General features: G+C 37.5%; 1 protein-coding gene across 5 annotated transcripts in view; it reads right to left on the reverse strand.

Moving 5' to 3' along the window:
* Positions 1 to 1,339: 1,339 nt before the first annotated feature.
* Positions 1,340 to 19,126, reverse strand: part of LOC109478597 (Kv channel-interacting protein 4-like) — a 40,199-nt gene continuing 22,412 nt past the window's right edge. For 2 of the 5 annotated variants that reach the window (XM_019780263.1, XM_019780262.1), the window contains 7 exons: positions 10,792 to 10,916; positions 8,881 to 8,950; positions 8,082 to 8,152; positions 7,549 to 7,656; positions 6,883 to 6,987; positions 3,123 to 3,185; positions 1,340 to 2,538 (listed from right to left, as the gene is read on the reverse strand). In XM_019780263.1, coding sequence (XP_019635822.1) covers positions 2,491 to 2,538; positions 3,123 to 3,185; positions 6,883 to 6,987; positions 7,549 to 7,656; positions 8,082 to 8,152; positions 8,881 to 8,950; positions 10,792 to 10,916 — 590 coding nt within the window. In that variant the 3' untranslated portion in view covers positions 1,340 to 2,490. Of the gene's footprint in view, positions 2,539 to 3,122; positions 3,186 to 6,882; positions 6,988 to 7,548; positions 7,657 to 8,081; positions 8,153 to 8,880; positions 8,951 to 10,791; positions 10,917 to 16,249; positions 16,323 to 19,126 lie in introns of those variants that run through there. The other 3 variants (XM_019780264.1, XM_019780265.1, XM_019780267.1) reach the window with 2 other exon arrangements.

Consider the following 19,126-nt stretch of genomic DNA (forward strand, 5'->3'; position numbering starts at 1 on the left):
CCTTTGATGTTGAATCATGTGAATCATCTGGCCGTGGTTTAAGTGTTTGACTACACTTGCGTGGTCGGTTGATTTGCTTGATCACGGTTAACAGGTTACATAATAACGTCCTCACAAACCAGCGTAGCTCGGGGGTTTTATCAGTCCCATGAGCACAGGGCATTTCTTTCTGACAGCCTACTAGTATATTTCAAGCCTTTCTGCATGATTACATTCTCCACAGGCCGAGTTTTGCCTATCTTTCCAATAATTAAATCCGACTCCGTGAAAACGGCGTGCGCTAATGGGTCGTATATTAGACATTTTAGATATGTAAATCACGTCTTAAAGATAACGATTTTGCACTTGAAAATCAAGGAAACTTGTACATTGTATAAGATTTGCACTTAGTCTAATGGGGGAAATGTGTACAATAATATACACGGAATAATCTTCATGGATGCATTCATTAATTCATCGTAAGGTGAACATTCATATGATACGTTTGGTTTACACAGCAAAATGAGGACATTAATTCCTCACCACCTCAATAGTGGTGGCTTTCACGTACAAATTTAGCTGTCTGGTGACAGAAAAAGTTGCCGGAGATCATTATATCGACGTCCAGTTCTGTCATAGCCTCGCTGACAGTCTTTCCACAAGAAAGATGGTGCGACATACGCAAACGTTCAGTCATTCACCTCGCCAATAAGCCCTTGGGGTAGACCCAACCGACCGAACTTCCTGAGGTAGCAACTATTTTTATACCAGGCTGTTTTGTGCCTGTACCTGTGTACTTCCCATGACTGTGTTTAGTTATGGTTCGGTCGGTACGTTATTTGTGGTCACCAGCTGAGGGTTTGGTGGGAGAAATTGTGACGTATGAGCTCACAGTTATGACTTTACCAGAGTAAAGATTATTCAAAGGATTTAACAAACACATGCTAGTCTACCTATCTCCCCAGCGTTCACAGCCACGCCCACCTGTACCTTCTATATATAGTCCCATTGTTCATAATTACAGATAGGAAGGAAGGAAGGAAGGAAGGAAGGGGGTGGATGAAGAAGGGTGGAGCTGGTGAGGTGGAGGAAGGCAAACAGGTGTGTCCAACAGCGCGCAGCCAGAGACACTAGCACTCTACGTGCTAAAATAACGAGTGCATATCCTATATCATATACAATGTAAATATCATATACAATGTGATAGGGTAAATTTGATTTTCATTAAACTCAGAAAGATCTGATTTTCATTTAACTTAGAAAGTACGCTCGACTCTCTGAACTTGAGTGACAGTCTGACGTACAATACGATTAACAAAGTCACCACGAGGGCGGGACAGTCTGACTCAAACGCGGAGGCTTCTTTCAATAGATCGATTCCCTTGACGTGAGAAATGCACTTGGCAGTATTTACGCACATCCTTTCGCCCTCCTGTACTTTGTTTCGTGACGTCATTATACACCCCCTGACCGGGACAGTCGTGATATGTGAAGGGGTCAGCCACACCATGGAATGAAACGTTCTCCAAATCCAATACACACAAGTTTATATACACATGGACTCTGTACGTACAACAAAAGCCTAACATCATCTAGACATTAAACGTAATTGTCGATAATATTTCTGCCGGAAAAACCGGCGCATTGTATATAATGCTTGTTAAAGAAATGACACAATCGTCATAACTATGCCAGTACTTTTACACAAATCATGTCATAAACACTACACTCTATTCTGCTCATCCAAATGTTACACAGATTTTATTGTTAAAGACTCAGTCGCTTGTCATGAAACCAGCATTATACAGCTAATATTGGAACCTGGTGTTCTCCAAGAAAATGGTAAAAACGAAGTGTTCACTTTTATTCTCATGTACACCTTAAAAATTTCACAAAAAATTGATCGTCATCTTGAACTGCATGCACCCAGTACTTCTGTACAGAACTATACTTCCATGTACATAAAACACAAGTTTGTGACATTTGGTTATCACACAAAAAGACATGGATACACTTGGGTACTAACTACAAGTATACATATCTTGAACTTTGCCTCTAGCATGTAATCAACCAATATCACCTTCTCAACAATTTTATTGTGGAAAATCTTTGGCCTTTCTCTTTAAACCCTATGCCCTGGTCTTTTATCGAACTTCAAAAATATCATTTTCACGGTTTAATGGAGAGGCAAACCACACATACACTGATTAACGTTAACTAAAGATTAGTGAAGTCTGTGAATATAAATAATTAATCTATTCTACAATATCTCAACATACATAATCTTACATTCAAACATGTCAGCAAACACTTCTTATGAAACAGTCAAATACTTAGCAGAATTCCTTTGCTTCAAGAAGCGGTAGACTGGTGTTATGGTTTTGATTTATGATGTATACATCTCTCTATGTAATATATATATATATATATATAATATATTCATACAAGGATTAAAACATGACTTTCACCCGTCCTACATCACGATAGTGACATGTTTCACTGATGTGCTGTTCACAGTATGGTGTCAAACACAGACATGGACTTGGTGATGTTCTCATCCTGGAGCAAAAATAACAATGGTATAACATTGATGGACAATTCTGTAAATATTATACATCCACAGCATGTAGGCAGAACATACTGCACCTGCGCGAAATCCGTAATGTGTTGTGCATAGCACTTCTGCAGAACAACTCATATAAGGTCAACATCACGACTGTAGTTTCCAAATGTTTGATGCAATGTTCACCAAAAATCCAACGAAAACAGTGAAAAGTGGGGGTTTCGCGCAGGTGCAGTACGTTCTGCAGACATACTCCCACCCCCTTAAACTAGAGGCTGCTACTGCTGAACACTACTGATGGATCAAAGATCAACAGATTGATTGCTAAAGGTTACACAAATCCAACTTAAATAACTCAGCAATTGCGGTCTAGTGGAAAGAGGGCCTTAACAACAATTCCAGAAAGCACAGGAGACTACATACTGCATGTAATATGCTCAGTGTTCAGTGGAATTATCTACACTTTTTTCAATGTACCATCCTATACTGACAATGCAGGAATCATCATAGATAAGTGTGTAATACATTGCAGTTTGATCCTTTTAACATTCCTCTGATGAAGTCAGGATGATTCACTTACATTTTTACACGTTTCCATAAACTCGTCAATGGTAACCACACCATCCCTGTTCTTGTCCATTTTCTGCAACAGAAGTTTGTTTCTGCATTGAGTGATGTTGGGCATACATGAGATCTAGCCTGGTTTGAAGCTTTTCCACTCAAGCCACATGTAAGCAAGGCAGGATCTCAAGCTACACAATCATGCACCTCTTAAAGTCATTCTTATAAAGGTTCTTTAACAACTCCAAAGGAGTGGAAAACTTTAAGTCTTGAAACTATGGTGCTATTTTTGTGGTGGCCTCTCCGCTGCTAACCCACAATACTCACACTGCAAATATGTCTCCCTTGTATGATATGTTAACTGTCCTAAAGAATTTCATTTCGCACCTACCACAACATAGAACCACCACAAAAGTAACCGAATCTGTTACTGTATTGATTTTGACTTCTTTGTTTTAGTGTGTCTGTACAATGTATGTCTGTTTGCATTTCCGCAATGCAGGTTTTGTATGTTCTGCCATTAGGTAGTGCAATTCCAGCATGCTCTGCAAGAGGTCACTTACCATCATGAGGGTGTGAAGTCTGCCATCTCTGATTGCCAGAGACATTACGTTACTTTTGTCTGACCTTTTCTGGACACAACTTATCTCCAACCAATAAGAAATATATGATGCACATGTATATAGGTGTAATAATTTTTTTTTGGGGGGGGGGGAGGAAAACTCTGCTCACAATCACAAAAATCCATTCATAAATGATCTAGAGCATGCAATCAAGAACACTTGCAAATAAAATGTTGGCACCTGAAAACATCATATATAACCACAGATCCACAGCCATTATACCAATACAACAGTGGAAAATTCTCAACGCCACACCCATCCCATGGACCCAAAACAGGATGGAGAGACAGAGAGAGGAGTGAGCAAAACCCCAATCCAACCAGAGCTTGTGAAATGGCAAAGGGAGACTGATGTACATAATTGGGGGTGTGAGTGGGGAAGAAAGCTTTAATTTTCTCTTGTGTCCTCACTACACATCTCGAGATCTCCCTCAGTCACAGTCAGTGCTATCTTGGATCCCCTTACTTCGTCCATCTAAAGGAATTAAGTTGCCATGTCCAATTTATGTTCTACGCTCTCCAGCCTATTAACATATCTTGCCACAGTCACCTGGGTTGATAACAGTGACTATCTTCCACCTACCTTAGGCATGGCAAAGTTTGTCTATCTTCAAATGTAAGTGCATTGTCATGAATATTTGACATGTGCACACCTAACAATGGCACTCGCCGGGGAAAGGGACATCAGACAAGATGGCAACAAAACCAACACAAGTAAAGCAGATCACAAGCATCATACAAAACATTAGATGATTTTTTTCCAACTTTTAATGTGTATGACATACTCTTACCAGTCTTTCTCCAGCTCTACATGACTCCATTTCAAGCTTTTGTTTCTTTGTTTGTTTGTTCTTAGAATGTCATGGTCGTTGTGCCATTCAATCTTTGGGAGACTTTCAAGCATATTATTCGTATTAAGTTACTTTAGTTTAGTTAAGTACCAACTTATGAGTTGGTTGAATTGTGGTTATTCCATATATCCTATGGTATCATTTGATATTGATAACATATCTGGGGTTTTTCACCCTGGATACATTGGAAAATGGTAGTAGGCGAATGTTTCCCCTGCTGACATAGATAAACAATACCGGGGTAACAAGAAATGAATATTGTATATGGCCGTTCTCCTACTCTAATAATTCTATTTCAAAAAGAAGTGGTAATCATATTCAAAAATTATGATTTCTCTAGAAGTCGTGCTGTCAGTTATTGGTACATTTCTGCATCTCAGAAAACGTGACAGCTTCTTACAACAATAACTCTGATTGCAATATTATAGTACGTGTTGTTCAAAGTTGTTTTGTTTCACCTTTATGTTGACATTCTAATATGTTTCATTAAGCATGAACCTGAATTTGAGTGTGGACATCAACAATCAATGACACCATATTGATTTTATACATGTACCTGCAGTCAGTTGAAAATAAAATCTGAATCTGCACACACTTATAGATTTTTGCCAGCAGGTTTCAGTGTCCATGGGCCAGGACTGATTGCCAGCCTGTACTGGACCCAGCCAACCCTGGCAGTCAGCTGTGCAAGGGTGGGAGAGGGTCTGCATGGGGGACCTGGCAATGCTTAATGGTGCATTTTGAACAAATAACGTCTAGACTTAAGCAAACAACTGCGTTTCACAAATAATTTACTGGCAACACTTAACATTGAGTGGGTCAGCTACGATTAAGGGTGAATTAAAACAGCTCGCCACACGTCATGAAAAAAGGTATGCAGACCCTCATAGGATGAAACAGTGGGTGTCTAGGGTTAACCAATTCAAAAGAAATTCTGCAGTACTGTTGTTCTCTCTACATGGATAGATTACACTATACATTCTATATATTAATGCTATAAATGCTATAAATTCTTCAATTTTTGTTTCATTTTAAACATTGATTTCTCAACACAAACTATGATCAAACTTCTGTCCTCCACTGGGACAATACAATTGTTAGGACTGCAAACACGAAGATTGAGCAAACTCCTGATTTTCACTGTGCTTCTAAATTCAAGTGTGATCGGCTTAAAATGATTTGAGCTACTATTGTCTTTTTATATTGAAGGGCCACAAATACCATGACACTGTGACATAAATAAAGGTTATGACAGTTAACAGTATGATGATCATAATGTTCTTTGGGTACTTTTGGATAAATCAATCAATACATATATAGTTTTGAAAAATTCTTGTAAAATTGGTTTTGGACCACCCCGTGCACTTTCCCTTCAGGCGGCCATTGGCAGGTGCATTACACACACATAAATGAGTCTTACAACCAGATAAAGAAGGTTGGCAGAGAGAGAACTTGCTGTCTCAGGAATATGCAAACCTGGTACATTCACATTAACAGTCACATGTATGACTCCAACCTTTAGCATGCATGAGAACATGGATATTGATTTTAGGGTTGGCAGAAAAAGCAGTCCAGTACATTTGTATCTGGATGGAATCTGGATGGGTACTAACTTGGAGGCATGGAGTAGGAAGCTGCATGCTTAAGGTTGGAGGAAATGCTAGCCTCAGCAGATGTTATCTTTAACATTGTGAAACATAATGAGAATGTAGTCTAGGCTATTCCATCATTGTGAAAATGATTTCAAAGACATTCAAATGAGAGAAGTTGAGCATAGCTGGTTTCTTAATTGAAAGTGGTACCTGCTTTTGGCACAAGCTTGCAGTAGTTAAATGATTGGAAGGACAAAAAAGTGAATGTTATCTTAGTATTACTAAGGAGAATACTGAAAACATTTTGTAACAGATTAAAAGAAAAGTATTAATCAACCAAGAAAACAAAGGAATGAAAAAAAAGGTTTGTTACAATGTAGGCCCTCTTTCCACCAGACAGCAATTGCCAAGCGACTGTACAGCAACCAAAATTGGATTTGTGTACCCTTAATTTCATAATTGGAATATTATCTAGTATCATGATTTATCAGAAAACAAGATATACAAAGATTAGATTTGGTTCTTTATTTATGGAATTCATTTATTGATCTGCCAAATCTTCAGTCACTCATTGGTCAGAGCCTCCAGTGGAAAGGGTGTATAATGGAATAGCCCTCAGGTTTCTGTTGAGTAGACAGCATTGAACCCTCTCGTTCCAGACCCCTCTTTGTTGTGAGACACTGAGAAAAGAGTATTGTCGGTATGTCTGTCTACCTGGAATACTCTTTCCACATGATCCCCTGGTGCATTTTCACTTATGGGTGGGTCAGCATACTTGCCCATCATGTCATATATTGCTTTGACTATGTCTAACATCTCCTGTAGAGCAAAAAAAGGGGAAAAGTTAATGAAACATGAAATCTAGAAGCAGAGGGTTCTTAAATAGTACACATTCTGGATGACATTATTGGAACATATTAATATGTATTAGCATTATTTAGATGTCATCACCAATATTTAAACTGGTTACAGGTGCATTGTCCTTTTTTGGTGATTTATACCAAACAGAAACTGATCTCACAATCTCTCAGTGCCAGAGCTTACTGGGCCTGATATCCCCGTGACCTTGTGGCCATACACCTCTCACTCAAGAGTACCATTCCCATTTCCAGAAATACCAATAGGAGCTCAGGGTTTCTCTGTCACTATGGCAACCAGTCACTACAGCCTCAAAGACTTTGGTAACAGACAGGTCTCAGTCTGATTCCCACAATTATGCATAAATCAACAGGATCAAGATGTTCCCAATTCTCCTGATTTAGAGGTGTTGGTCATTCAGGTATCTAGTGGCCTGGCCTGTGGATGGACTGCTAGAAGTGTGATGTAGTCAGGCTAGATATTTTCTACTCCCTGTGCAAAGTTGTTGTTCCAAACTCTTACCTCCTTCGTGATGTACCCATCACCATTGATGTCATACAGCTTGAATGCCCACATCAACTTTTCATTGAGTGAGCCTCGTGACAAAACAGACAAACCAATGACAAATTCCTGAAATTAGAGAAAAAAAGCACATTCAGTGGATGCACGATATATCAACACCTCATATAACACTTTGGGACAGAACATACATTTTGACAACCAGATTTCAGGAACACAGTTGACTTGCCTCTTATAAAGTTACACAACATTCAAACATGATTAATCAGCTAAACTTTGAGCCGGATTACTTTATGAGAGGCCCATCTGGACATCAGGGCACACCAGTCATCACCTAGGCTTACTTACTTACATCTCCCATTTTCTGTAACTCCAGAGTCATCTCACTTTGTTGAAAAAATTTTTTCCAAATATCTTGACATTTTCTGATGTCTTTTTTTTTAAAACAAGTCTTAGATTTTTTAAAATCTTGAGGTGTTCCAAAAGATTTAAAGATACTTACATAAAAGTAGTAAGTATAATTATATAGTGCTCACCTCAAAACTGATGGTGCCATTATGGTCTGCATCAAAGACATTGAAGACATAGTGCGCATATGCTGACGAGTCTGTGAAGAGATCAGACAATTCCTTTCATTGAAATCAATTCAAATATTTATTTTCAGATTTCACACACTACATGTGTTCTTATGACATTTTCTGTTTTGGATTGAGGTGTACCTAACAGTTTCGGACTTAGTCTACATAGTATAATTTACTTTCCTTAAATCATTTTAAAAATAATTCTCTGAATGTAAGCTCGAAATAGCCCAGAATCAATAACTTACAGACCTATCACATGTATAACAGGGATCAAACATTCCTGTAGTTACACTGCTTCTGAGAGATATTCAAACATTAGTTAATGTTGCACTGAAGTACTAGTAGCCATTTGGCTGCCAGTTCTCTACCGGTTAGGCAGTTAGGCAGCAGGGAGAAGGTTAAATGCCAGCCTGAGACTATTTTTCAGGGAAGAGATCAGAGCTCTAGAGGAGTAGACTGTAGGTAGATTGGATGAACACCAGATCAGCACAAACACACTCTTGATGTGTTTTGATTATTTTTTCATTCCTGGATTTTAAGGGTAGTCTCTTCAGATATGATAACTGATTTCCAAGGGAGCTAGACTTGACAAATCAATAAAATGATATGATATGATATGATACGAACAAAAAATGCTTATCCATAAAGTTAACAAATCATATAAACTCAAATAATATGATAACATAAAGTAGTGATGATAACTCAGGAGTCATAGAAACAACTGAAATGTGTACCCTACATATACCCCACTGACCTCCTTGTGGGAAGAACTGTGCATAAATCTCCTTGAAAGCATCCTCATTAACCAGGCCTGTGGGACACTCCTGCAAGAAGCCAAAGGTTCAAAATAAGAACTTCTTGCGGACATCCTTAAAGACGTAAGGCCAACGTACTTACCTCCTTGGGGAAAGAACTCGGAATATATGCTCTTAAAAGTGTCCTCATTTACCAGGCCTGTGGGACACTCCTGGAAAAGTGAACAATAGCAGCCCTTGTGTCAGTACAAGTTTAGGAAAAAAGATAGGAATTTTCTAAAAAAAAATTTCTTACGTCTTTTTTTATGAATATTCACTTTAAACATTGTGTAAAATTATAGTTTTTTTTTTACTTTCATAGGATATGTTTTTTCCAACAAAATTGATATTAATAAAAATTGAGGTCATATGTTTGTTGTTTGTTGTTTGTCTTTTCTTACTGTTACGCTTGTAAAGTTGATGACATTTGAGAAGATTAGGAGTAATGTTAAAGATTCCAATGGAGCAGAGGAAGAAACTGCCAAAGGCTCATCTACAATACAAAAAGAAATCCTTGTCCAGTACTGGTGCAGCTCTTTGGAACGCTCTCCCATCTACATTGAAAACAGCTGCTTCCGTCGCCTCGTTTAAGCGTTTGTATAACCAGAATGTTCTCGCAACATAGTAACCGTTACTTTTGTTTTGTAACATTGATATGCAAATTTCCATTACCTTCTTTATTTATTTCATTTGTTGCATTTTATTCGCTTGTTTCATATAAGTGATTAGTTTACCGTATGATTTTTAAGCACTTTACCAATATGTTATTTTTGCAATTAAGCTAATTGTACCTTTGTTTTCCTGTTTGTTATTTTAAGCTAATAAGTATATTTTGTAAAAATTAATGTATATGTCCGCAGGGAACATTGAAAAACGCCCTTGCGGCGACATGTTTACCCTGGGTAAATAAATAAAAATGAAAATGAAAAATGAAAGAGAAATAAAGCAGTGCATTTACAGCAGCTGTAGAGATCTTCATGAGCCAGCTGGTGCAAACCCCTCTGTGTCCTGTGAGTTAGGCTCTAAAGTGACGTGGTAAGTACATACAGTCATGCAGAAATCAAAATCATTTGCAGACAACCGAATGTGTTACCCACCAGAAACTCATTTCATTCTATCATCATACACAGTGCTGAAAAAATATTCAACATATTCATAAATTGCATAAACAAGTAATAGTGAATTTGCAAAATACTATTACATTAATAAAACTGTTGTTTATGCTTCTTGTATTTTGCCATGACTACTAAATTAAATATACTTTATCCAGACCTATAAAGACATAGACATCTACAAATCCAGTCGACCTGTAGGTACAGTAGGTAACTTGAATTGAATTGGGCCAATTAGTGCATATCTAGCATTGTAATTTTGGCCCCCATAGCATATCAGCAAATGTGGCAGTTTGCAATAAATTGGTGTGTGCTTATCAGATGAATATGGCAGAGCCAGAAAGGTTGTCACATTAATACATTCACAAAGGTATTGATCAATATGTGATTAATGTGTAACAGTGATAGTCACCACATTACCTAGTGCATAACCTTGCGCATTAGACCACACCAATTCATTTTCTAAATGGTTCTTGTATTTTGCAGGAAAATGTGGAGCAGGCAGGAAAAATCAAATAAAACAGGAACAGGCATCCTGTGATGGACCTAAATTCTACAACAGGTGACACAAAGTCAACATACCAGGATGGTTAGTATTTCAAACTTTGAACTTTTGAACTTGTAATGTAGCACAAACACATGGGGGAATTCAGGAAAATATTTTTAGTGATTCTTGAAAGCAGAAAGTAGCAAATCTAAGAAATCAAAGAGGTGTGGCCTTAGACAAACCGGAGTGTTACAGACTGTGCAGTGTCTCACCTGTTTGAAGCCCCTGTACATGATCTGGAGCTCTTTCTTGGTGAACTTGGTGTTCCGTACGAGCTCGTCAATGCCCTCTGGTTTATATCGCATCACCTGCATCTCGAGATCGTCAATCTCATTTTCTGTAACATAGATATGATAAGCAAAAATAAATAGTTTTTCTTCTCTGGAGAGATCACTTTTTGTACAAAAATCTGTGTGAACCTGTCCTTGGTGCTGAACACCATCCACACACATACAAACCTGTCCTTGGTGCTGAACACCATCCATATACACTGTACAAACCTGTCCCCGGTGCTGTACATCATTCACACACACAAGAAAACATCTGTCCTTGGTGCTGAACACCATTCATACACATACAAACCTGTCCTTGGTGCTGAACACCATCCACACACATACAAACCTGTCCTTGGTGCTGAACACCATCCATACACACTGTACAAACCTGTCCCCAGTGCTGTACATCATTCACACACACAAGAAAACATCTGTCCTTGGTGCTGAACACCATTCATACACATACAAACCTGTCCTTGGTGCTGAACACCATCCATACACACTGTACAAACCTGTCCCCAGTGCTGTACATCATTCACACACACAAGAAAACATCTGCCCTTGGTGCTGAACACCATTCATACACATACAAACCTGTCCTTGGTGCTGAACACCATCCACGCACACGGGTGGACATAACTGTCCCTGGTGTATCCACACACATATTCACACAAACCTGTAACTGGTGCAGAACACCATTCACACACACACAAGCAAATGTACCTGTCCTTGGTGCTGAACACCACCCACACAGGGAAATACACTATCCCTGATGCTGAATACAGTCTACAAAGGCAAAAGATATCTGATATCTACAATGATCCTAGCCTAGTTGTAGACTAAAATGTGGTAAAATGTCCATTTAATTGCAGCCCAGTAGAAATACCCCTGCACTTTTTTTGGACACATGCAAATCCAATCATTCATCAAGACTGCTTGCCCTGACAGCAGCCTTTAAGGAAGGGTTGCAAGAATGAGGATGGAGTCAAGACATCTATCTGTATCTGTAAATCCAGTATAACTGTGTTTCAACATAATATACCAGCTTTCATGGAAATAAGAAATGTTAGGAAAAAACACATCTACCTATAGGGAAGCAAAATGGGGACATAAATCTATAGCAACAAGAACAACTTGGCACAATGAGGGCATATCTAATGTAGGATGATCAGTGATTGGATCAGCCCTAATGATGGTGTCCCCAATACCATGGCTTTACAAGACAGAGCACATGGCATGGCTGTTGGCCAGCTGTTGAATTTGTAATAAGTACATACTGCCCATGGGTTTGCTGATCCAGTGATTAGGGTGGTTAGAGCAGGTTAAATGGCACAAAGCAAATCTGGATAGATCTTTTGCCCTTTTTACACAAGGCAGTAACATAAATGTGTGGCATGCAAGCACTACATTAGTGTGTAAACCTTCAACGCAAAACAATAATATAATATAAATAGAAATCATAATTTTTTGTATTAGATACCAAGCAGCTTTGACTGAGATCGATTGGCAGTGAAATTTAAAAAAAAAATTTAAAAAATCCTGGGGAATTCAACCCCAGGCTTTAAGATACCAAGGACAATTCAGGAGTACTGAAATAATGAATACATAAACCTTGGAGCTCCTAGAATGCCAACATGATAGAAAAACACAATAAATTATGAAATCTTGTGACAAAACCTGGAAGAAATTTACCTGAGTGGCTGATATTTTGTTCCCCTCCTCAGGGTCTAAATGGACTGTACTACTAAATAACAGGTTGTGAGAAACATTCATCTTTCTGTGACCTACAAACCTGATGGGGCTATTCACACAACATAATAGACTATAGAAACCTACATGTATAGGGTGGTCAGTACAACATAAATAAATATATTACTGTTATAATATGTACAGATGTTATTCCAGGAAGATTTTTGAAATGGTCAAATAATCATTATTATATTCTTCTGTCTAAATTGAATAGAGGGTGACACCAATTATTCCTTAAATGTCAACATAGGCTATTTATATGCTGACTAAATATTCATGAACCTTAATAAATGCTGCAGGTAATTACTACCTTCACCTTTGATGCTTTAATGCCCACTGGGCTAATGATACAGCAGTTATCGACCGACTATATACACCTCCTTTTAAGATAATATCAAATTTAGAAGCCACAATCATATTTATATCTAACACAACCAACAAACCCTTTTTGTACCTCTCTACCATTACACAGTTGAAAAATGCAGGATGCCTTGGAGCAGTGAGTAAGAAATATCCAGTGCAGTATAGGCATGTCTGCATTTGTGATGTAACATAACAACAGTCCATGTTCCAATGGAGGCCATTTCAGCCATGCATGATGTTCACTGGTACACAATACATAACAGTGTACCTCAAGCATTCACGCAACCAAATGGGCTTGGACATGGAAGATTTCATACTAATGGTCAGCCAACGATCTAATATTGAGCTAAAAAACTGAACCACCGACAACACATCTTATAGCTATCATAAATATGATTTCAGGCAACACTAAATTCAGACATTTGTAATGAAGTTCTACTTACACGATGACACAAGAAAAAAGGATGGACGTCCTTAGCTGGCGCCGCAGGAAACCTTAGGTACCTCCCACTCCTGGGCACCAGAAGGTAACATAGACCTGGGACACACTAGCTGAAATAACATTCTCCTAACCTCACCACCCATTGGTTCATTTGAAGCTATTATCATAATTTATTCATTCTCCACTTGCATCCCACATGGGCTTACAGTATTGGGGCCATGCTTGACAGGGGGTAATTCCAAACATGGTACCAAATATGTTGAGTAGTTTGTTATATAGAGCCCCTTTAGAAGATACATGGTATATGATTCAGCAGTGATATAAACCTGTGAGTCATCGTTATACAGAAACAGGATTTTAATGATGTGCAAACATAAAAAAGGTCACTATTGAAGCAATGTGTAGGGCACCTGTGGTTTAATATCAAATATGTTACATGATGTCCTTGTTCTATTGTCAAATTATCATAATAATAAAAATATTTATATATTTTCACTATAAGGATAACATAATGAGAGATGTGCAGGTCTTTATTGATCTAAATCTAACCTGCCATTGATGTGGCTTTTATATTATGGTCAATTACAAATTCTTGTAATAAATCACAGACTATTTTGAGGCGATACTATCATTATTAGGTTATTTTATCTTGAATAAAAATTGGGTTGCAGAATAAGATGATACATGAGACTTGTACATAATAGGTCAGTGAATCTTCACAATAGACATATTCACAAAATGCCAATGGACACATTAACATTTGCTTCAAGAGGACAGGCTCCATACCCTGTATCTGGGTATTTCAAGTTACACATGTATGCTTGTGTTCATAGCAACAAAAGCCTGATATTCCTGCATTCTATGGTCAGAGGGAGTCCTGCATACATTGTACAGGTCTAAATACCAAAACATTAAATGTACCAGTACTGTACCTGAATTAACATATTGATGTTTCTACAAATGTGTTATTTCTACTACTAAGATGGAAATTTAACACTGGAAATAAATTAAAACACATATATTTTGAAATCAACACCATCTTTGATTTGAGATCCTTTCAAAAGCATCAATTTGGTTCTCTGCATAAGATACCTGAAGACCAAAGTATATTGATGTTTCTTTCATCACTGCAGGCCACAGGTGACTTTGCCAAATTGTTCAGGAACTATAAGGTCCTGATCTGTACCCATAAACCTCTGTACCAGTACCGGATATGAGATTTAGGCAAACAGCTCTTGTCACGGGGGATCAATGTGGGTCTGCATGGGGGAATTAAAATGCTCAAAGGACTCAAATTATTGGCACACAATTACACACTTCGGTAGATTTATAAACATCCTAAAGGCATTCAGCCATCCACTGACTGTACTCAGCATTGAATTAGAGCTGTTTGATTACAAATTATACTGAATTAGAACATTCTGATTATGTCTTCATTGGGAAATAATATTACATCTTCTAAAAAAGGCATGCAAAATTGCAATCCCCGTAAAAGGGCTTTACTGATCAGCATGGAACGAAGTAAAGAGAATATGACTAACAATCAGTAAAATTCCAGTCTAAATCAGGTCAAGTGATTATTGAGGATTGTCAACTGCTAAATAGTGACAAATGCATACAAGGCAATGACAGTAAGGATGTCAACTTTCATAAAAGATTGTTAAAGACGATATCTAATATACAATGTCATGTAATGTAATATTATGGACTGTGTATTGATACCAAATTGTACATTATCATTTAATTGTCATTTTGTTTCATGAAGAATAGAGCGTGACATACTAAATATACATCGTATTGATAGGAATGTACCTTCATTAAAATCTCTCTACTTCTGACTGGTTGTAGCTCTGTACAGTATGAGTTGGAACCAAAACTTTAACTCAAAAAAATAAGCCTTGTGGCTAGTTTAAGACTAAAAATCATTCTGACAATAATAGCGTTAATGAGACTAATTTACATTCCCCATAATTGAACTATTCCCATACTAGGCATAAAATACTGTAAATCTCAAAATATTTGCAACATTTGTTTTAAGACCGTTCTCCTGGTCATTTCCAATGTGTTTCAGAAGTTCTATTGTTTCAACAGTGAACTCGAAGATATTGCAAACTCTTGATTTTCTCCAATGCCACAAATCTTATAAGAAGTAAACAGTATTTATAAATCAGGCTGCTGAATTTTCCCAAACTGTTAATACAATGTAGATCTGCTTCTAGCACCTTAAAATGTGGTTGAATTCCATTCAGAATCTGTAGTGTAGACTGGTTCATTATCAAGCAAGCAAGCAAACACATAGGAGCGATGACAAGCCTCCTGGCAGCCATGATGGCTGAATTGCAAGGCTTATTTGACATACATTTATAAACCTTAAAAGGTAAAGCTCTCTGTAATGCTATACATGTATGTCTGACGTCTCTACTACTTCATTACTGGTAGGCAAATTCAAGAAAAATAAATATCACAATATCAACAGACCCTTCATGTTTTTATTTATGACTAACATGACACAGTACAAATGTCTGAGGTTCCAACATAAAATATTCATTGCAAAAATTGAAAGAGGCAAAGCCTTTTAAGTTTATTTCTGCAGAAAACCATGCAAACACCTTAGTGGCAAAAAAACAACAGCATACTATAACCATTGCACACAGATAGTGAGTTGCATAATTCCTACTCTACTGCAGTGTGTTTTTGTTCTATTTTTGCTCTACTTGTACCATAACAGGTCAATCTGTTTTAATACTGAATCCTTGACACATTTCATCCAACATTTGTTTGGAAAGCAGCCAGCATATCTATCATCCAAAGAATGATTGAGTAGTACAGTGACACACTTACCAATGTGCATAATGCATAGAAGACTCTGAGGTTCCTTTAGGGTTAGGAGATATATTTGGGGCCTTCGGTTAGGATTTCAAGCTAAAAATAGAGCCTGTTGTACTGACTGTACCTGCTAGGGGTCTCTTTTGGACACTACTAGTAATTCTAGTGTACTTGCATCCGCTAGGTGGAACACAGCATCTATTAGTAATCTACCTTCTCAGGCACTACTTAACATTATAAAGAGCTGTATTAAGCAAATTGATGAAATCCAATCATCCTCTTCATTGACCAAGTGAGTAATTTACCAGATGTTTTATACTTGCTTTCTAAAAAAACTGGGAGTTTCTCACTTGTGGCAAATGCAATTTTGGTATAGGAGAGCGTTAATGGAAAATAATAATTATCATTACAAATGGCGACTCTATTTACATAATTAATGATAAGATACTGTAATGATTTAGATTGAGTAAAATGGCATACGGGTATCCAGTATGTAATGGTTCAACACACAAAATACGGTATATTTGGAATCACTTGTAAGTTGTAACAGGCAGGAATATACCCCTGGCTAGAACAGCCCCCGGGGGTACATCCAGGCCAGGGGCATACTAGGTATTCCTGCTGGCTACACCCGGTCAGCAGACAAACCAACAGGGAGTCCTTATGTGTGCACCCCTGCGTGTCAGCGTCGCACTTGGCAAGGAAATACACACGACGTACGTGTCACAGGCAATTCTCTAGGGAGGAAATACACGTCATGTGTAATTAACATGTACGCCATCTGCTTGTGTCAATGGGAACCCCCTTTCATCTAATATTTCCCTATTTTAAGTACAAAAAATGTGGCTTTTATGAGGGTCTCAAATTCTTTGAAAAGTGTCATTATCTGAGTAAAGAAAGTGACATTTTCTCTACGAGTTCCAAGGTCACTTGCAATGGATTAATACAAACACCTAAAGGGCATACATGTATCATACAATACGCCATTTACATATATTATTTAGGACAGGTTTTTCCCATGGGGCTTGTTTCAACTCAATTGTATTATCATTATCATTGTGTATAATGATATAACCTTTAAAACATATGTGTCCACGTCACCCATGGTCTATGCATCATGAAATGTTTGCAGTAGTTTTATTTCTGTGGTGAGCTCTCCACCTGGAATTATGACACCACAAATATGCATTTCTATTGCATTACTTCTATACTACAGAATTGTTTCAACTGCCAACTCAAAATACTGCAAAACACTGGACCTTTCCCCTCAAACCGCTACAATCATGTCCCTGCAAAAATAACTGAATTTATAGTAATATTATATCTACTTTCAGACAAGACAAAATTGTGCTTTTTTTGCATACACATAATTTATACAGGTAATGTGAATATAGCGATTTTGAGTAGCAAATTGAAATACACCTACTATACATGGTTCAAGATGCTTTCTTTTCTGTGTTGGAAGTTAGTAAATTACTAATTACTGTATATTAAATGTAATATACAGTATTTGATTATCTGACCTGCAATTTGAAAAATTAAACCTTTCTGTATATACCTGTTTCTGCACCACAATCTTTTCAGCCTCATAAACCCAACATTATCATCACACAGCCAACATTATCATCACACAGAGCACCGAAACTAAAAAATATACCCTTAATGTGATGTGAAATCGAGCGTAAGATTTGCTTCTGGCTTTATCTCATCAAATTCTGTCTAGGCATTAACATTTAAATCAGAATCTCTGTACAAGTTGGTACAAGTTAGCTAACTTATGATTCACGATATGCAACCTAAGTTTAATCAGCTTGCAAATTTGCAAGTTGTTGTTTATGTTTACCTGCAACATTCAAATTGTTTTCTGCAACCCTTTTTCCCTACAACCTTCATGTTTTTTCTGCAGGTTGCTGGTGGATCTTTTGAGCCCTGAAAGAGAACAATGTTTAACACCCCCTTTCCACCCCCTTTCCACCAAGGGATGATCGAGCTGCCAAAACTTTAATAATTTGCTCAATGAATGTCTTATGTACCAAACAAATCCAATTTTGGTCACTCAACCGTCACCAGCCAGTGGAAGGGTGCCTTGACACAATATTGTCAGGAGAAAAGTAATGGAGGCAGCATATAAGATTTATGGTATTTTGGGATCAATACACGTATTCACAATTGTATACAATGTAGTACCATCAAAGAGATCTTACAAAGAGATGTTCATCTGCTATACACACCATTTGGAAGTCTAAAGACTGTAATCAATCATTTATTTCTGCAGCTTTGTAGCTCTGAGATGTTATCAAACTTCTTGGAATAGGCTGTTTTCTTGTTTGGTCAACTCTCTGGCATGTAAGATTATTAATCCAATATTCTCTAGAAAGAAAGATGTGAAATGCAGATAAATGACTCCTTATACTGTAGAATATTTTGTGTGAGCTATAGAACCACTTTGTCAATGTGTACGCGTAGCATGATAGATAAATACTTCTGTGGGTGAGAATGCTAAATGTGCCTGTACCGACTAATTATCTAAATTATACATTCCATCCTATAAATAAATTCATTTGTATACTTGAGGGAGGCAACCCTTACTGTGTACAAATAGGCAAATACATAAAATATTGTGCAGACCTTAGAACCAGTTATGAGTGCAAATGATACATCAAACTCAACATGTTGATTTATACTGGTATAATACTTCATTTCTATCCACTAAATTAATGTTTGTTTGTAGATAAGGTCGTGAAGAAGTTGCTATACTTTTGTCAAAAACATTCAGTGTAATATATCACCTTCAGTGCCATTATACTTATAGTGTGCCTGGCAAATTCCTAGCAATTTTATCAAAATGCAATACAAAGATTTTAAACCCATGATTCAATGATTGAAATTCTG

Source organism: Branchiostoma belcheri, unplaced genomic scaffold, assembly GCF_001625305.1.
Source record: "Branchiostoma belcheri isolate BF01 breed outbred unplaced genomic scaffold, Haploidv18h27 scaffold44, whole genome shotgun sequence".
NCBI lineage: Eukaryota > Metazoa > Chordata > Leptocardii > Amphioxiformes > Branchiostomatidae > Branchiostoma > Branchiostoma belcheri.